The following is a 21217-nucleotide window of genomic DNA, read 5'->3' as shown; positions in this document are numbered from 1 at the left end:
TGTTTTAGATTGTTTTTAATCCCATGCCCATAGGTAAAGAGGGGTCCCGTTCTTCAGCCCAGAACATTGCCCTCCCATTGCAGCCGGCTGTGGACCATATGGATAAAGAATTAGACATACTTCTAAATTTAGGTGCTTTAAAAAAAGAAAGATAAGACAAACAGCTCAGATATCTGAGGAACCCAAATCCAAGAAAGCAAGATCATATGGACCAAGTGAAAAATGAGCCTTCAGAGCTGTGACCAAAGAAAAGTTTGGGATTTGAACAGTTAACAAATACATGCAAAGATGACTGTTTAAGAAAGAACTTGGAGTGACTCTACAGGGAGTATTTTCAGGGAGGGGAGAAATGGGGGGTAGGCTACCTGCCTCTCTCTTTCAGACTGCACTTCATATAAAGTAAGATCCTCCTTGCAAACAATCTTGTCTAGCCTAGAATTGTGAATGCCTGAATTCTTTGAGCAGATGGAATGCTGTTCCACATACCTTGTGTTTCTCATCTGCACAGGAAAATCCTTGTGCTTCAGCCCCCAACATTTGTTTACAATAAGTTTGATGCTGCCGATTGACAGACTGTGACAAGAATGAGGAATGATTGGTGTTACTGACACTGATTGGAATTGTTCTTTAATCAAGGTTTACTAATATTTACATATTGACAGTTAGGGGTTAAATTTATACTAGGACTGCCCTAAGGGGTCAGGGAGTTGCAGGCAAAGGAGTGACAAGAGTGCTCTCCCCTGGTCATTAACTTTGAGCCCACAGCTCTGTGTTTCACACAGAAGTAAACCAAGATTTTTAAAAATTAATGAATCCTATTCAATTACTCTGCTATTACTAAAAATATGATTGGTTATATCTTGGTCACAACACTAGAAAGAGTAACTAATAAATTATATGATATTTATATGACCTCATTAAAAGTTTCTCTTATTTTCTACTGTATGTGTCATAAAAAGTTTGGAGACCATTCCTTTCTAGCCTGTTGCTTGTGTTATTTCAGTGTGTACCTGTTTCCATTAGCATTGCGCCCGTTCTTGTACAGTTCACTTCCCTACTTCTGCCTGGAGTGCTTTTAGAAGCAGTGAACTTCTCTGGAGATGATCAGCCAAGAAAGGCCTGTGTGTCTCAGGGGCCTCAGGAAAGGCTTCCTGGAGGAGGCTGGGCCCTGGAAGAGTCTTCCAGGCCATTGGAAGGTTTGCAACGGCATCAGGAAGCTGTGGGGCAGGGCAGGCAGGGCTACTCTAGGGACTGGGAGGAGAGGGGGGAGACAATTCGGAATGAGCCCCCAAACTGAGCACTCTGTGTTTAAGGCCACAAGGGCGCTGGTGTTGGTGGGGCAGGGGGAGTGACACGGAATCCATCTGCAAGCATTCTGTAATGTCTCCTATGTGCCAGGCACTATGGTAGGCCTGGGGGATACAGATGGAGGCAAGACCGCCCTAAGAAGGAAGATGGCACCTGTCTGTGCCCAAGTATATATATATATGTGTATCAAAGAGACTTGGTAGGACTTGGGGGGAGTGGGGATGAAGGGGAAAGAAGCTGTGTCTGCTCTGAATCCTGAAGGAAAGTAAGGCTCAGTGGAAAAGGTGCAGTGAGAGGCTTCTACATATGTGGAGCATCAAGGATGATGGCAGCACAGGGAGCTGCCTTGAAACTAGAGCTTTGAGAACTCCTCTGTCTTTTAGCGCTGGCCCAGCCCCATGGTCCCTGGTGAAAAGTACCACTTAGGACATGAGCAAGTCAGAGGAGCAAGGAAGAAATTACCTTTCAGATCTGAAAGGGAAAGGAGAAATCTAGATGCTCATAAGAGGTAAAGTGGATAATTTTGGCTTCATAAAATTACAAAGTTTTTGCATGAACAAAACCAATGCAATTAAAACTAGAAGAGAAAATGGGGGAGGGTAAATGCCTCGTGTCTAAGATATGTAAAAAATGAATTCAAATTCCCATGCAATAAATGGCCAAAGGATATGAACAGACAGTTTTCAGAGGAAGAAATCTGAGAGATCATTAACTACATGGAAAAGCATCTTCAATCACTAATAAATGCAAATTAAAACAACATTTATTAAGTTGACCCCCCCCCCAAAAAAAAAGGAAATGATAATGCTGGAAGGGCTATAGGGGAATTGGTATGGCCATTCTGAAAAGCAATTTGGAACTAGACCCATAAAGTTAGGAAGTTGCATGCCCTTTAACTCAGTGATGTTGATACTAGGTCTAAAGCCTAAGGAGATCAAAGAAAGAGGGAACAGGACTTATAAACAAAATATAAAAATATTAACAGCTCTTTTCCAGGTGGCAAAAAATAAAAATAAAAATTGAAAAATGAGAGCTGTCCATCATTTGGGCTGGGGCTGAACAAAGTTAGGTTATGTATATGTGATGGAAAACTATTGTACTGTAATGTGATGAAGGGGAGTGGTTTCAGAACAATTTGGGGAGACTTTTATGAAATGATAGAATGAAGTGAGAAGATCTAAGTAAGCAATTTTTAGAATTAACACAATATTGTTAAGACCAGTAACTTTGAAAGATTTAGGAACACTGTAGCTCCAGAAGACTGGGTGAAGCATCCTGTCCCTCCTCCAGATAAGAAGGAATGGGCTCAGCAGGGAGGACAGAGCTTTTTGGAGAGGAACAGAGCTAAATGGGGGAATTGGTTTTGCTTCACTAAAATATTTGCATTGCTTTTGTTTTTCATTCTTAGTGGGAAAGGAAGATTTAGAACTGATAACTTTAAGAGAAAAAAAAAAAGAACTAAATAGTCTAATAGAACAGGAAAGGAAAAACATTTACAGCTGTGACCTCCAAAGTAGGTCTCTAACCCTCCAGGGAGTGGGATAGCCAACCAGTCAGAGAGCAACCAGGGGAGCCGGGTCTCTCTGGATTGCCAATTGTGGGGCAATTGCCCCTTTGCCTATTAGCAACATCCCTTGTGGATTCTGCCGATGCACTGTGTCTGTGCCAGCCCCCAACTTCTCATATCAGGATTCACACTGCCCCCATGTTCCCTGCTAGCAACTCAGGCAAATCATCTCCACCCCCAGTCTACACCTGCTCAGTGGCAGGTGCCCCAGCACTGGACTCAGGCTCATGGACCTGGGACACAGGAGCAGGATTGGACGGACCATGTTCTCAGCATTAATTGGTGTCAGGAAGGGATCGATCTCAGAGACTGTGGCAGAGATGGACTGGGAATACGGGCCCTGGGGTTTCTACTGCGCACAGTCTTCCCCCCCAGAATCGTTCATTTATGCCGAGGGCTTCGTTATCGCTGAAGTTCTCACAGAAATCTCCGTTTTCCAAGTCACCTGCAACTTTCCTGCACCTCTCCTTTTCCTTAAGTGTGCCTGTCTGGACGGTGGTTTTTAGCCAGCATCACGTGTTCCTCCCAGGTCTTAGTGCCCAGCCCCCTTTGGCCGTGGCTCCAAAGACCAGATAGCTTTGAGAGGTCCTGCCCCAATGGGGCCTTCGTCCTAGATCCCCGAGAGAAAGTGGTGGCACAGCAGCCTGTGGCACCAGGGCTAACCCCTTTCCCTTATGTACTTGCTGGGAGATTTTCACTTATCTTTACCTGATCTTTCTTGTCCTTTTTGGTCATTGTTTCTACATGTTTGCACATATCATTTATGTATTGTTTACACTGCTCATATCTTGTCTTATCTTGCATGTAGTAGGCATTCAGACCTTTTTTTAAAAAAAATAAATACATGTATTTTCTTAATTGATAGATGAAAAGGAACAGTGGAAACAGGTGTCAGAAATAGGCTTTCAATATTTCCAAGTGGGCCAAAAGCAAATAAAAATGTGGTTGGTAAACCCAAGGTAAGGTAAAAATGATTTTCTAAGTCTTCTGTTTTCATTGGAGTTTAATATTCCTGGCTTAAAATATAAAATAGTATTGTTGATTAGTCTTGTCAGTTTATTTCTAAATTAATGGAAATGTTTCTGACTCTAAGAAAACTCAAGAAATCCCCAAGTTACAAATCCAGTTTAACTTTTACAAAGGAATTCCCACAGGTGGCTCAATTTCTCTGCTTCGGTTGTTGTTAATACAGGGTTGTAATCAATTCTTACAAGCTTTTCGTTTTAGGAGAAAATGCTTAAGCAGAAACACAGTTCTCACATAACTATTCGGCTCTTTTAGAAAGATATTTTACTATCCGGATGATACCTGATTTCAAGTTAGGTTTTTGAATTTTTAACTAATTATATTTTGAGCAAAATATATATTCACTGTTGCTATGAGCAGTGAATGTGTACCTGTTGTGAATTTTAAAAACAAAGTTCTTGTTTCATAGCATCAATTTAATCTCTCCTGTTTATTATTATATGTCAGTATTATATCCTCCCATGTGATTGTCACCAAAACAATCTTTAGGAATATCTACAATCTAAAAGCATTTTTATTTTGGAATTTTTCATCTTAAATTTTAAAAATTGGATCATTCTGACATTCTTTTGTTGTTTTTAACAATAGCCTTTTATTTTCAAAATACATACAAAGATAATTTTCAACATTTACTCTTGGAAAACCTTGTGTTCCAAATTTTTCTCCTGCTTTTCTCCCACCCCCACCCTCTTTCCTAGATAGCAAGTAATCCAATAGAGGTTATATGCATTTCTTCTATTTGTATTTCCACATTTATCATGCTGCACAAGAAAACTCAGGTCAAAGAGGAAAAAAAACCAAAGAACAAAAAAGGTGAAAACACTATGTTGTGATCCACATTTAGTCTCCATCCCAAGTCTATTGGAGTTGCCTTGAATCACCTCATTGTTGAAAAAAGACATGTCCATTACAGCTAGTCATCATATAATGCTGTTGCCATGTACAATGATCTCCTGGTTCTGCTCACTTCACTCAGCATCAGTTCATGTAAGTCTCTCTAGGCCTCTCTGAAATCATTCTGCTGATCGTTTCTTACAGAGCAATAATAATATTCCATAATCTTCATGTACCATAACTTACTCAGCCATTCTCCAACTAATGGGTATCCACACAGTGTCCAGTATCTTGCCACTACAAAAAGGGCTTCCACAAACATTTTAATAATATTGTTAACCAATAAAATGCTTTTGTGAAGTCAGCAAAATATCCAGAGATGACCTCCTCTGAACTTTATAACAACACTGAAATAGCGAGGCACTATCCTCATTTATAGATGAGGAGACTGAAACTTAAAGTGGACTATGGTACGGTCACATACATTGAAGCATAGAACAAAAAATTGACAGGGTAAAACTTTTATTTCCCCATGGAAATGATGTGTCATATGTTTATATGCCAATTTAAGGGTTTAGTTCCATGATTTTAATAAAAATCATAAACACTATACTTGTTCAACAGTAAATTATTTTCCTTGTTACTGTACAGTAGGAAGTTTTCAAATGTATGTATCAGTTAATAGGATGGGTAGTACGGTAACCAGTCACACCATTTATTATGATTGCATAATATACTATACAGAATGAATCTTCTCTTTATTAATAAGAATTTAAATCAAGAAAGTGAAACAGCCCGTCAGAATTGTAAAATTCATAAGGAGTTCTTTGAGCATATTTTGATGTGTAGCTTTGAGAAAACATTTAGGTGTACTATGGTGCCCCATAAAGTCATATGGAAATATATTTCCCAAATTACCTTGTTTTTGCTCTCACCCCAAAAAGCCACCTCCACCTTTCCATCACTGTTATTACTTATAGCAGACTATCCCCAGAAGTGTTTGCTTTGGTTCATTCCCTAAAGGTAAATTTCCCAGTGACACATCAGCACTCAGAGTATTGGCCTTTCTTCTACTTTTAAGATTGGATTTAATTTTAATAAATAATTAATAAACATTAACCTGCTATGTCTGTGGCATTCTACTAAGAATACAAAAGTAAAATGCAACTAACTGTCCTTGCCCTTAGGATCTTGTGTTCTATGGGGGGAGAAGGAATGTGAGAAGTCTTCATCAGATTGACATATAATGGCAGCAAAGGACCCTAGTAACATTTGAGGGTAGGAAGAACAATTTTTAGCACCCTGGAAAAATCGAATTGGTAGGGATTGGCTCCAGCTCCCTCCATTTGCAAATGAGGGATCTGAACCCAGAAAGATCTCTCAGGTAGGACTTGATCTTAGGGATGGGAGGATCTAGAAAGACTCCTTATATAGTGTCTGACCTGAATCCTGAGGGAAGAGTGGGCTCGAAGTAAAGAGGGATGCTTTTCACATGAAGAAATCCAGACAGAGGAAGGACACATGGTAGAGAGTGTTTGGTGGAAGATCATTGGAGTGAGAAACAAATGATCGCCATTGCCAGGGAAGAAGAAAGAGAAGAAACAGAGAGCACAAGCTTCACCTCTCATGATGTGGAATCCTAGGGAACTTCAAGTATCCAGTTATATGTTGGCACTCTCTCCCTGCCAAAAAGGAGAGCAGCTAATAACTCCTTGATTTGCCTTAAAGACAATTTCATCTAATAAGAGATGAAGGAACCAACATGGAGAGAAATTCCATCCAGGATTTGATCTTACAAACCATTGGTGGTTGAAATGATAATGCTACAAAATCTTGGGTGAAATAACTAATTCCTCCCAAAATTCATGATAGGAAAAAAAAAATCTGGGTCCATATATTTATAATTCTATCCCTCCTCCTTTTATTTTCTCTGGTTTCTATCGTTGCCTCTGTAGACTTATTTATCAAAATAAATAAATAAAATAAAATAAAATCAATCAATCAATCAAAATAAATCAAAAAGATCAGTCTTTTCACCTTAAAAGATGTCTCAACCACTTTTTTTTTTTTTTTTTTTTTAATATATTTCCTTGTGAGTCATGTTGGGAGAGAAAAATCAGAACAAAAAGGAAAAAAAAAAAAACAGAAAAAAAAATTGGGGAAAAAGTAAACTTAGCATGTGTTGATTGACATTCAGTCTCCATAGTTCTCTTTCTGGATGTAGATGGCATTTTCCATCCAAATTCTATTGGGATTGCTTTAGATCACTGAACCACTGAGAAGAAACAGGATTGTCATAATTGATCATCACACATTCTTGCTGTTACTATGTACAATGTATTCCCGGTTTTGCTTGTTTTGCTTAGCATCAGTTCATGTAAATCTTTCTAGGCTTCCCCTTCTCTCTCTCTTTTTTTAAAGTCCACCATGACAATAATTGTGTATTCTGCACCAATAACTGTTGAAGAAGATGATGAAACAAAAAAAAATTTCATGATCTCAATAAGACCTGCCAGGCTAAATTAGTATATATTTTGATATTAGTGACTTAAATGCAAATGTGGAAGTAGCTTAATTTAGCAAAACATATATTGGAAATGTGGTTCGGGAGGAGAGCAGTGCCTCTCCAGTAGCATATTTAAGCTACACAGGATCTTTTTACCTTCCTACTTTTCTTTGCCTCTCTGCCTCATAAATCCCTTCTTCAAGAAAAGAACCAGAAGGTTCTAGATGGGCTGAGCATCCAGTAACATCACAGAAAATGACAATGATAACATTCCTAAGGATTTAGAATTGATTGTGGGACTCCTTTTTTAAACCATCTCCCATTTTTCAGGCATGCCACCAACTTGCTATTATAAAGTTCAGAATTAGTACAAAGCTGTTAGAAGAAAGAATAAAAGCCTTTTTAAAAAGCTGTGTCGTTAAACCTGTAATGACCTACTGGAAAGTTGATGTTGAAAAATGGGAAATGGATAGGAAATACTAATGCCAAGCAAAACAATTTCATACAGAAATGTAACCGATATGACTCATTTTCCATAATGAGGAGGCCAGAAGAGCCTAAAAAGCTGCTGTCTTCATCAGATTTACTCTTTTTTTAAAAGCTTGTACAGAAGGAGTGTGGAATTTTATCATCAGCATTATTATCTCATCAAAGAGCCAAAACACATGGGGAAGGAAGAACAAATTTATAGAAAGCTTAATGAGAAAGTTTTTCTGAACAGAAGTAGAGAAAATCACAAAACTTTTTTTAATAACTCCACTACAAATGTATATTATATAAATTCAAATGAACCCTTAGTGCAGCAAGGAAGTCCCTGTACTACCCAATCAATGCTCTTACTCTCCTCATCATGGTAGATCTAACCCTTCACAAATGTCCCTCCGAGTTTCCCCCAGTACCACTTTGCCTTGTCCTCAGTTGAGAACTGTCACTCAAAATTCACTGAAAGTTAAGTTCCCTCTTCACGCTTCATCTCATCTCACCTAGCCTACGAAGTTCTTTATCAAGGAAAGGTAACTTTTTTTTTTTTCCCCATGATAATAAGAGTCTTCTTCCCTATGGAGGGTCAGGGTACAACTGCCCTTCTCCCAACCCCTGCCTTCTTAATGTTTACTTTGAACATTATTCTAGATGCAACCAACATTTAAAAACTAAACTTTTGAAAGCATGAAATGCTTGTGTTAACCTTTATAGTCTGTGAGAGTTAGGATCGTACTTTATTTATTGGTACTTCCCCAAACACTGAACATGATATGTTACACATATCTGGCATTTCATTCCCTTAAAAATCCTTAAATATCTCTTTTTAAATAACATTTCATAGTCTGAATAGTATCTTGGTGGGAAGGATCTTGATGGATGAGCTCTGCAATTGTCCATCATAGAAGAGTTTTACTTCTTTCCAGCTGGTTAGGCCGGTAAACATAGTTCTGAAAGATTTTTCACTGAAGTAATAGAACCAGTCAGACAACATTTCTTTATCCTTGTATTAGCTTATGTTTCATAAATATCTCAATGTGTGATTTTTTGAAAATTCTAGAATATTTTTCAGTTGTCAAAGGTGTATTTATATGTGTGTAAATCAGTTTATAATATTAAGGAAGTCAGCTAAATCTCATTCTACTTAAAAACCCGTGGAAGGTAAATACCGTAAACATCTTTAGCCATTTGAAGTTTGCAAAAGTGGTTTGCTTTGAAGCCTTACACATAAGGTTAGTGACATTCCCATCGAGAAACTGAATTTGGGGAGTATTACTTTTCTGTAGTCTGAGAAGGACTAGAGTTGAAACCCATGTACTGTGATGTGAAGCCCAGCCATTCACTCCATCCCACTATCTCCCATTTATAGCCAACCCTGACAAACGTATTTATTTGTCAGAATCTTTATTGCCTTTGTGGTGAGTATTGATCAGAGATGGGGCATTGATATCATTTGATTTAAAGCTCAATGCTCTTGTTCTAGTAAAGACATTCTGGAATGTTATTCCATAGTTTTAACTCAGGACCTTCAAGGAATGGGAATAGTTGATCTTACTGAGCCCTACTAAGCCAAAAAAAAAAAAAAAAAAAAAAAAGTGATGCAGGAGTAAGTCTTTTTCATTGGCATTTTCTAATCTATGGCCTTGTCTTTGCAGTTTTCTTGTTAGGTTTGCACAGTCTTGCAGACAGAATCTTTCATTGGTGTTTCTGCTATAAAATTAGTGCATTCGATTTTGCTTCTTGCATTCATGCAATTGTAAAGGCTTCATTATTTGAATGTTTGGGTTTAGCTTATCACTGTACTGTGGGTGTAGTTGGCCTGCTTTTCCGAGGACACATTGATGTCTTCCCAAGGGGCTGCTAATATTCCATTTTCTCTCCATGATGGTTGTCTCTAATTACCTCCAAGCTCGTATCTCTTAGTAGCTAGTCTTTGTAAATTCTACCCTATTTGGGTGCCATCTTCCCTTGAGTTATGTCTCGTCCACCCATCCTTACCTCCCCCTCCCCCAGTTTTCCACAGTCTCTCTGTATCTCACTGTTACTTTGTCTTCAAAAACCCTTGTTAAATTTAGTCTTTTGTGGACAGATCACTTGGCTAGCTCCCAGTCTCTCACTATACAAAGTTTAGAGAGAAGTGTCCTATGTCCTTTCCCATGGTGATCTCACTTGACCTTTTTCAGGATCATATTCTATCCATAATTCGTTTCCTAAAAAGTCTTTTAAATCTTTCCTGGCTTCTTGGCTAAATTGATGAAAAGGCTAAGTTATAATTTTTCCCATTAAGTCATTAGGACCATGAAGTTTGACTTCCATCACTGGCACTGCTGGCACTGCCCTTCAGAGGCAACTGAGAACCTCCTACTATTCAAATCAGTAACCTTGTAAGAGTTCTCCTCCCATTAGACTTAGAGTCTGGCCCAAGAAGGCAGAACCTGGGGCAGTTCACTGAAGTAATCTGAGGCCAGTATCAAGACATAATTTTCTAATCATCAGGAAGACCTGAGTTCAAATGTGACCCTACAAATTTACTACCTGTGGGACCCCGAGAAAGTCACTTAACTCTTTTGGCCTCAGTTTCCTCCTTTGTAAAATGAACTGTAGAAAGAAATGGCAAACCACTCTAGTATCTTTGCTAAGAAAATCCCAAGCGGGGTCATAAAGAGTCAGACAAGATTGAACATGATTGAATGACAAAGCAAATTAACGTAGGTAAAAATGATGTCCAGGTTAGGAGACTCTTTCATTTCCAAAATGTTCGTGCCTTATAAAGATAGACTGCTGTAAATCTTTTCATTTGTTTTCTGAGGGATGCAATAAAATTTGTCCTGTACTAGGAAGAAAAAAAAAAAAAAGAGTTCTCCTCCCAGTTGACCAGCTCCCTGAAACTTGGACTCCTGGGCCTCCCTGACTTTTAGGAGGAGAATCCTCAGCTCTGCTCTTCCCTTGGTAACTTAGGTGATTTTTACAGGTATTTTATATGAGACAACTTTGTTGGAATATCATCTCTATCCATCCCCTAAGGCTTGTCCTTTTCACTTGGCTTCTTTCCCCTATGGTGACCTTATCAGGTCCCATGCAGATGACTTGAAGGTCTGTAGCCATAGAGTCGATCCTGCAACAAACATGCTTCATAAAGGTTGGTCACAGAAAGAAAAGGGGGAGGGGGACTAGAGAAGCTGAGATTTTCTAATTTTTAGTATCCCAGCAGTAGTCAGTAAGCATCTGTTAAGAATTATGTGCCAGTTACCATGCTAAGGCTGAGTATAAAAATATAAAAAAGAAATACATTCCCTGTCCTCAAGGAATTTACAGTCTGATGGGGGCAGGAATAACATCAAAAAGGAAGCTGAAAGAGGGCAGGTGGTAAGTGTAACAAGATAAACCTCTAGGACCAGATTCTGAGCAGGACCTTCCAACTTGGAAATTCTTGGAGCCCCACTGGGTTTCATTTTTCCTCCTTTATAGGAAGGGCGAGAAGCTGTGATCTGATGCTTTTTTCAAGGTCTGAATTGCTTAGTCTGTATGGATTTTTTGTGATTTGTGGAATGTGAAGGCTGATTATATAATCTTGCTTTGCCTTTGTAAATAAATCACTTAGATTGTTCACTTTTTGAGTGTACTTGTATTTGTCTTGCACTCTGGTCTCAAACCATGCCCAGGCCCATTCAAAACAAAACAATCAGCTATTTGTTGTTGAATGAATAGAACTCATTAAAGATGAAGAAAATCACCTTTAAAAGGAGAGAGCTTAAATTTTCCTCTGGTTCAATTTCTTTATCTGTAAAATGATGAAGTGGGAGAACTAAATGATCTAGAATCCTTTTTCTGCTCTGAAATTCTTTGGTTCTTAGCTGATGTATCAGCCTAATAAGTTTCTCAGCCATCTCTAACTTGCCAAAGAGGTTAATGCTTCTATCTCTGTTATCTACTATACAATTATAAGATGGGGCAAAATAAACTCTGGTTTTTATCACAAAGTAAATAAGTCTGAGCATTTTGCATTTTTTTAAAAACACCTACATAAATCTTTTTAAAGGAAAATACTCACTGGAAGAGTTTTATAAATTACTGTGTATGCTGACTAAATACTTCTTTGTAGCTCTATCTAAAATAGATAATTTAATATAGTCTTTCAAGAAAGAAAAAATATTGCTCAGTTCTCAGGGAATTTCCCTATTAATAAAATGAGGCAAATGAATGAGGTTTGTTGTCCCCTTTCTGCCCCTCATGTGCTGGAGACTAACTGAGAAGTGGCCTCAGTGAATGATATACATATATATATATATATATATATATATATATATATATATATATATATATATATATATATATATATATATATATATGTATGTATATATATATATATATATATATATATATATATATATATATATATATATATATATGTATGTATATATAGTTTATGTATTTGATCAGCTCCATTTAGATCAGGGCTTCCTGACCTTTTTTTTTTAATGCCCTGGATTCTTTTGACATGGTCAGTGTGATAGATTAATGTATCTTTTCTCAGAAGATGGTTTTTAAATACATAAAATAAAATATAGTATTACAAAGGAAACTAGGTGTGAAAGTGTGTGTGTGTGTGTGTGTGTGTGTGTGTGTGTGTGTGTGTGTGTGTGTGTGTGTGTGTGTGTGTGTGTGTTTTAAAACAGCCCATGGTCATAGACCACAGATGAAAAAGTCCTGATTAGAGTATTAGTAGTTTCCCCCTTCATTGAGCTGAGCAGAAAGATTGGTGCCTGTGTTTAGTTATTTGATATTTTGATGAAAAAAAAATAATGTGCCCTTTCCCCCTTTTTTTTGTAGGTTTAACTATAGATCAACGCATCATCTTGCATCCCATGGCTTCTATGAATTTTTAAATTGGTTTGATGAAAGAGCATGGTACCCACTAGGAAGAATAGTAGGTGGAACTGTAAGTATATAAGAAAACATTTTTTGCTAATTTTATAAACTAGGGAGTAATTAGTTAATGTATTCAATATACTTCTTTGGGGAGAGTAGGTATTTGAGGGTTGTTTGCATTATAGATAACTAAGGATTTTTTTCCAGTGATATAATTTCTCTTGCCTTCTTTTGGGTTACTGCATTACTTCCTGATATTTCTAGTATGGTGCAATTGTGGAAAATACAAATAGTGGCAAATAGTGTATTTGTCTTTTTAGGATAGAAGCTTTTCTGATAAACTAAGTGGAAGAAAGCAAGACTTTTAAATTTCTATTGTTTATTACTGTAATTGGGAATTGGCCACTCAGGATCAGAGCTTCTCTGTTCTTTAGATTTAGTATGTGAGAGGAATGAAGGAAGTGCATACCTATAGTTTACCTAGATTTTGGCAAGTGTCTTGTGTCCTTGGGGAAAAGCTGGAGCACTATAACAATATGTGACCCTGCTACAGTGTCTGGAGATGGTCGAGGGCTGTGAGTGTACCATGAGCCCATGGGAGTGGTGCCTAAAAGAAGGCTAGAAATAAAAAGGGGAATGAGCCCTTGTCCAGTGAGCTGCTGGACATTCACATTCACTGCCAGGGAAAGGGAAGACTGTTCAGAAAGAGTTGGAAGTCCAGTTGTCTTCTTTGGAAAGATGGCTGGTGAGAGTTCAGAGTAATGCAGTGTGTGACATGAACTAACAGATTGAGGGAGGCCATGACGATGGTGTTGCATCCTGTGTGATCTTGGGTAATTCACTTAACCAACTTTCTAGGCTTCAAGTGATCATTTGGACTATATAACTTTGGAAGTTCCTTCCACCTTTGAAGTTATGATCCTTCAGAAGCTGGAAAGTGCTCTCTGAGAGTAATTTAATGTTTTTCTAATTAATAATAGCTCCCTACTAACAAGCCATAGGCCATGTAGCAGCTGTATTATGGTTCAGCGGAAGAGAGCAGTAATAGAACAGCAAAATAATAATAATAATAATAATGGTTAATTGAGCATCATTAGGTCTTCGGATATACAGTATGTTTTTCAGCCTTAAAAACACCTGTGATTAGTTACTCTGTCCATTAGTTGATATTTAAAAGAAAAATAGATTCAAGAATCAAACTTATGAAGAGAGAGGAAACAAACCCCAAAACTTCCACATGAGCAGGGTTGGTTGGTTTTTAAGCAGAAATACAAACAAACACAAAATACCCAAAAAAGCAGATGTTGAATTTGTTAGAAACATTATTTAGAAAATAATTTCTGTGATTCAGAAAGCAGTTTAACTAGGAAAGAACTTGTTTTTAAAACATTTGCAAAGAAGTTTGCCACTTATAGCTTAAATAATTATTTTTGTCAAAGGGATAAAACCATCTATTTAGAGCTGTTCCCCATTCCTCATTTCACAGAGGAGGAAACCAAGGATCAGAGTATGCACTAGCAAGGGAGAATTTGAACCCATTTCTTCTCCAGAGCCAATGCTTTTTCTTCTTTCACTGCCAAAGATTGCATTCTTAACTTATGGGCAAGATAGCTCTCTAGCAGGGAACTCCAGATTGTCCAGTACAGTACAGTTTTGGTCAATCTAGACCAAAATTAAATCATAGAAAAACATTTGAGGGCTTTTCCCACATTATAATAAAAGACCATTGGATTAGAAGGCCTAACAGCATAGGATATTTTTGAGTATAAGAGGCAAAATCTTTCAGCATTCTCCACCAAAATTTTATGCATTGGAGATGTGAAAACATCTCAGGTTGTTCTTCTACAGCTCTTGATTCTACTGAAAAATAGGTGCTGTGTAGTTGTGGAGAGTGGATCCACAGGTGTGAGTTCATTTGGATCAGGTTAAATGGGCGACTCCTACTCTCAGTAAGAAACCATCTCTTTGGAGTTTTTCACATTGTGAATATCACCAGTGACTACTCAACTACTTTGGTCAGTGAATTAATAGGAAAAGAAAAAATGGATCTACAAAGAGTAGAAAAAAAGTGAAGCAAAGGATTAAAAACTCTGGAGGAAAAAATTGGAAGGACATAGCTTAGAAAAGAAAGTCATAGACTTTATCCAAATAATGGCATCCCTACTAAGAAGAAAAGACCAGACAAATCAGTAAGTCCATAAGGCAGCAAGAAGTAGTATAATAACATAAAAAAATAGAAGGAAAAGAGAGCTGATATTTAAAAAAAAAAAAGAGAGAGAGAGAGAGAGAGAGGCTAGTGTTCTGTTTCAAGAAAGAATAAATGGAAACTAGGGGGCAGAGTGAAGGTAGAAAGAATCCTCTAATTGTATTCTTTTAAAAACCACAATAGAAAAAATCCCAGAAATGTCATATCCCAAACCCAGAGCTTTTGTGTGAACGATGAGCATCTAGAATATCAAGGAACCACAGTGAGAATAATAATAAGCCATGACAACTTATACCATTCTTGAGAGGAGATTGTGGAATACATTCTTCCAAAATTAGCTAGAGAGGCTTAGTATTTTATTTTAACTTACAAGCTGGGAGAAAGAATCCTTAGTAGAAGAAGACTTTCAAGCTTTTTTTAACAAAAAAATCATAATTGAGCAGGAACTTTGAAATAAGAGTTGAAAGAAACCTAGAAAGATGATAGACTTGGAAGGGGATGTATGATTATATAGTAGGACTAACATTTTATTTGGGTAAAAAGAAATAAATGTTTCTTCAGAATCTTAATGACTCCAACAGATAATGGGGAGATTAATAAAAAAAATCAAACTTATGAAGAGAGAGGAAACAAACCCCAAAACTTCCACATGAGCAGGGTTGGTTGGTTTTTAAGCAGAAATACAAACAAACACAAAATACCCAAAAAAGCAGATGTTGAATTTGTTAGAAACATTATTTAGAAAATAATTTCTGTGATTCAGAAAGCAGTTGAACTAGGAAAGAACTTGCTTTTAAAACATTTGCAAAGAAGTTTTGGCTGGCTCTGGCCTGACTCTGTTTTGAGAGTTTTAAAGACCAGAAAGAGAAGTGAAGGCAAAAGGAATATATTAGTATAGAAGGGAAGAAGGGGATAGACATGTCTCATTTTGGGGGTTCAAACAAAGTGTATTCAACCATAAACAAGTGGGTGGAGTGCAGTGGCATTGGCTAGACCTGACTAAATGAGTAGAGAAGATAAAACCTCAAACAGATTGGGGTATAAATACAAGGAACTCTTTAGAATAGTGAGACTAGAGTGGATGATAATGAAGAAAAAAATTACAAAATAGCAACAACAACTTCCTGATTCCAAAAGGAAGAAGGAGGGAGCAGTGGGGAGCAGAAAAGGAAGAATTCTCTTTCAAGGACTGCCTTCAGTAGTCTGTTAGATCTAGGGAATGACTAACCAAACTGCAACTGTTAGAAATGTGCAAAGACAAGTCCAGAGAATCCTGGGGAGCAGTTGGTGCAAAGAGTGATTTGGGACCATCAGAGCCCTGTGCCGATTCATTTTCCTCCATTGGGCTCATTTGCTACAATGGCATTTGGGATGGAAATGGGGCATTCACCAGGGACCTCGGGATGTCTCCCCAGAAATGACCATTGGAGCATGACACTCTGAAAAGTAATCTCTGTAGTCCGACATGCTTTTAAAAATGAAAGACAAAAATTCTGAGACAGCACCTGCTGGATCTGGAATCAGGATGACCTGAGTTCAAATCCAGCCTCATGTACCTCCTGGCTGTGTGTCCCTGGGCAAATTTACTTAACCTCTGTGGGCCTCAGTTCCTTTGGTTCTATGAAGATAAAATGAGATAAGAATTGTAAGGTATTTTAAAATTTCAAAGTGATGTCAAAATATTAGCTGTTCTTAGTTTTAAAAATCAAGTTGTATACAATGAAGATTCATGATCTCATAAACAGCCTTCTTTGTGTTCTACTATATATATATATATATATATATATATATATATATATATATATATGAAAACATTTTTTTAAAAGTTCAAAACAATAAAATAAAAATATAATAATGAGGGAACATTTTTATGTTGTTTTAGGGTTTTTTTTTTTTATTTACTATTAGCTTTTTAAATAGTTTTGTTACTGAAAATATTGGCTTAATTGGACTTTTCTTTTTCCTCTCCTAGGTCTACCCAGGGTTGATGGTGACAGCCGGCCTTATTCATTGGATTTTAAATATGCTGAATATAACTGTTCACATAAGAGATGTGTGTGTGTTCCTAGCACCAATTTTTAGCGGCCTTACATCTATTTCTACTTTTCTGCTCACCAGAGAGCTGTGGAACCAGGGAGCGGGGCTCTTAGCAGCCTGCTTCATTGCAATTGTGCCAGGCTACATCTCTCGTTCAGTAGCCGGGTCCTTTGATAATGAAGGCATAGCCATTTTTGCCCTGCAGTTCACATACTACTTATGGGTAAGTAATTCCCTGATGCTTTATGCCCACAACCTTTGTTTATTTTGTCAATTGAGTTACTGATGAATGCCCAGGGGAGAAGTGGTCCATGGGTGCTGCTGGGCTCCACCTGCCCCATCATGGAAGGTCCAAGATGTGAGCATCTCAGCTGATAGTCCACAAAGAGGGGTCTGGAGTGAGTCAGGGATGCAGAATACAATTCCAAATGATTTTCTTGAAACTAGCACTCCTTGTTTTGCTGTTAGCCTAGAACAGTTACTTAAATGAAGTTGATTTCTTCGGTTTTCCTGTATTGCAAGTAATCCTGCTTGTTAGGATTGTTTAGTAGTTACTCATCAGGACATTTATTTAACTTTTATGTACATAAAATGCTTTTTCATAAATAGAAATCTCTAAAAGAATCGTAATTCTACGTCCTAATTCTTGGTTTCAGTGCACTACAATGTTTTCCTTGTTATTGGGTGTTTGTGGTGGCTAGCAAGTGTAGAAGTGAATAAACCAGTGCAGATAATCAGGAAGCATTCGCTAAGTGCCATTCATTGCACTTTGTGTTGGAGATAGAAAAAGAGCTCAGAGCTAGTCCCTGTGTGCTTGACAGTCACCACAGCTGTTCGGGATCCTGATGGGTTATCAGTAATGGCATCTGCTCTCCTGCATGCCTTGCCCCCATGCCTCAGAGCTGTTCCCTGTGCTAGGATCCCTCCCTCTCCTCTCTATCTCCAGGACTGGACTCAAAGACTGCCTTCATTGGAGGCCCTTCCTTAACCCTCCTCAGCTGAGGGATGCCAGGTGGGTGTGTTGCCTCTCCTGATAGAGCAGAAACTCCTTGAGGGCAGGTAACCCAGGAGCTAGCTCAGCTTCTCTTACACGGGTGCTGAATAAAAACTGGATTGAGTTCTGTGACTTCTGTGCAACATTTCTTAATAAGTGAGAATAAAATGAGACTTTAAGGTGTTAAATGCACAGGCTCCCCACGTAGTAATTTTGAGTTTAAAATGTTGTTGTGATGTTGGATGTGGTGCTAGTGCAGCACTTTGAGTCTAGACACGGAAGAGGAAAACTGAGGACATTGACACTTCCCAAAATTGTGTACACATTGTTGGCTTCTCATACCCCATGCATGCTGGACGGACGTAGGGTCCCTTCCTCTCTAGCTGGGTTTGCTATTGCCCCCCTTCCCTCCGGTACTGCCACAGCGGCACTGGGATTTGAATCGAATGTTTTACAGCCATTGGGTAGGAGCTGCACTTTCCAGGTGAGTGTGAATTGGTGTGAAAAGTGCTTGTCTTCAGGAAAACCTAGTCGGTCATTCCTTATGGTAACAGCTTTGACATGCGAGCTGTCACCCATTTCTTAGACAGACAGACTGCCAGCCTGCCAAAGTCAGGTCGAAGTGATTGCAGATACTGGGGCTCATAGGTAACATATGAGGCATGTACAGGGCTGGGTGCTTGTCTGGGGGGCTGGGGCCCTGGACTCTTTGGGAGTACCTATGGGGCTTTCATTCCTCCATGGTAGAAGAGCCTAAGCTTGGCGTAGGGCGTTTAGGCCTGGCTACTTTGTCTTGTAGGAGTGTGAACACAGCCTTCATTTCACACTCACTTATCAGTGTTTGGATTAGCTATTTCTAGGAGTCAACTTCAGATGGTCAGGCCATTCTATCCCCATTTCACTAGAAGGATAAAACTTGGTCTTTCAAACTGTATGCAGTACAAATTTATAGAGATTCTATTCTACCTTGAGGGTTCCATTTCAGGAAGTTTTTTCATATCTTACAGTCCATAAATTCTTGACATATCCCACCATAGTAACTTGTCACCCTAGCTAGTATTTTGTGGCTGAACACTTGGAACAGTAGCTGATGTATATACCCAAAAGAACAATCAAGGTGGAGAAAATAAGAAATGATTAAAAATGTTTTTTCAATTGAAGGGGTAGGAAAAGATCCTGAATTAATTCATTTATGGAGATTGTGTCTCCTTAACAAGTGCACTCTGGAAATGTCCTGGCTACAACATTGACTTTTTGTTGAGCAACCTAGTACCCTCCCTTCTGGATATCCGATTGGCTTTAGAGAGCCAAGTTCAGAATTCAAGTAATCCCCTGCCTCTACCCTTCCTAGAAGCGGTAGCTGCTTGATGGCGGCCTCAGGCTCAGGTCTGCTTTTCCTGTTCTGGCAGGCAGCCTTTAAGTACTGCTTCAGATAATGGGGGGGAAATTGGGGAGATGGGCTTCTTGAAGGAAATGTAGTACATATATTTGTGTAAGAATTGAGCACACTACCAAAAATGTAATGGACAAACAATAATAGATGTTCAAATCACAAAAATAAGGCTTTTACTTGGACATTTTCAGGTACTACTTGTTTTTCATTTTTAAAATGTATGATCAACAATTGAGAAATCAGAAATGTACCCTCAAGCATAGAATTTATCTGTATTTATAAGGTGTAATATTGCTTATTCATGTGCTTATATAAATGCATTTCTAATAAGTAATCTTTTGAACATTTAAAAATAAATAATATATATGATCAGAGTCAGCTCGGCAGCTGTTGATATTTGTGATATATATTCTACTATTACGTTATCTTTTTTTTTTTTAAAGAGAAAAGTATAAACTAGTTAATGCAGGTGACATTTGTATAGCTGAAGTTTAGGTCTTTGTGTTTAACTGAATTGACACAATCAAATTATTTAGACTGCTGAATGATATTGCGGCGTCTGATTGCCATTTCCTTTAATTGTATATCAAAGCTCTTTGGGTTCTCTTAAATTTAGACTATGTAATCTCAGTATTCAGTTATGGGGGCAATGGCATTACACCAATAATTTAAATCTGTCTCTACAGCTTCTCTATGGAGCAGACTCTGTGACAGTCTTACGTACTATTTCCAGTGAGGAGGGAAGGAATGTGCCAAGCCATAAGTGACTGTTTTATGTGCTTTGTTATTTAAAAGCCAAGATGAGTTCTCCTGGCTAGCAAACCTGTGCCTTGTGTTGCTAAGAGGTTGGGCCCTCAGCCACAGCTTTCATCTCTGGGATAACTTTGTCCCCTCAGTTCTCTCTATCTCATTCCCAATGCTCTGAGTATCTCCAATATTTGGTCTACTGATTCTCCCTCTTCTGCCTCTAAACATGTTGTCAAATACAACCTGCAGTGTCCACCTTCCGCTTTTTCTGCAGCTTGGCTTTGTCTGTTTCTTCATTGCTTGTAACTGGCATTTCAAAGTGTATTTCTTCTCTAAAACCAGTAGCCCCATAATGGCCAAAGCCTTTCCTTAATCCTTGTGCTCCTTCACCTCTTCAGTTTTTATTCTGTGGATGATTGTTCTCAGACTGGGGCCCAAGAATCCCTCTAAATACTTGAGATTCCTTTAGGGACCTGAAAGAGCAAAAATATTTGTACAATATTACTGAGGTGTTGTCATTTCTAACATGTTAAGTATCAGTGACATAACTCACATGAACAAAAGCTCTTTGGAATCCTTGATTTTAAAGAGTGTGACTAAAAGGTCCACCTCCATGAAATCACCTTTCTGTAGGTACTGGATCACATTGCTCTTAACCTCTCCAGAACTGTGCCTTTGGACAATGCGTCCAAAGTTGTTGTCTCATCTCCTCTTTCCCTTCTTGTATTATTCACTTATGGCTTCTGCCGTCCCTTAGGAAGAGATCTTTGTGCCTGTGAAATGTGCCAGTTTTACACATTTTGTTGGTTATATCATTTTTCCCCTTAATTCATCTTCAGGGCCCAAACCAACATAACTCTTTTTAATATTCCCACTCTTAAATTATCATTGACTTCTTCTATTATTATTCACGTCCAATCATCTCATCATGTCCCATCACTTTTCTTTTTAGTGTTACTTAACATTAAATTTTTTTCCCATTGGTCTCACCACTCAAATAATTCAGTCCTCATGTCTCTTCTTTGGTTTCTTTTTCCCTTAGTCTCTAATCTGTTCCATCATGTACAGTACTACAAGTTCTAATCTTGCTGACGGACTTCTTTGATCACATTATGTCTCAGCTCAGGTCTTTCACTGCCCATTCCTCCTCGATTGTCATTAAGGATTCTTGGTGACTCATGAGAACCAAACTTTTTCACCCTTATCTTTTTCTGTCAACTTATGTGAGCTCTCCATTTGTATCAGGGGGA

General features: G+C 38.2%; 1 protein-coding gene across 3 annotated transcripts in view; it reads left to right on the top strand.

The window, feature by feature from the left end:
* Positions 1-21217, top strand: part of STT3B (STT3 oligosaccharyltransferase complex catalytic subunit B) — an 82792-nt gene that overhangs the window by 22739 nt on the left and 38836 nt on the right. For all 3 annotated transcript variants that reach the window (XM_074267277.1, XM_074267275.1, XM_074267276.1), the window contains exons 2-3: positions 12552-12660; positions 16769-17056. In XM_074267277.1, the coding sequence (XP_074123378.1) occupies positions 16784-17056 (273 nt within the window). In that variant the 5' untranslated portion in view covers positions 12552-12660; positions 16769-16783. The remainder of the gene's footprint in view (positions 1-12551; positions 12661-16768; positions 17057-21217) is intronic.

The sequence above is a fragment of the Sminthopsis crassicaudata genome, chromosome 5 (assembly GCF_048593235.1).
Source record: "Sminthopsis crassicaudata isolate SCR6 chromosome 5, ASM4859323v1, whole genome shotgun sequence".
In the NCBI taxonomy this organism is placed as follows: Eukaryota; Metazoa; Chordata; class Mammalia; order Dasyuromorphia; family Dasyuridae; genus Sminthopsis; species Sminthopsis crassicaudata.
The sequence above is the reverse complement of the archived record's forward strand: the minus strand, read 5'-3'. Positions and strand labels throughout refer to the sequence as shown.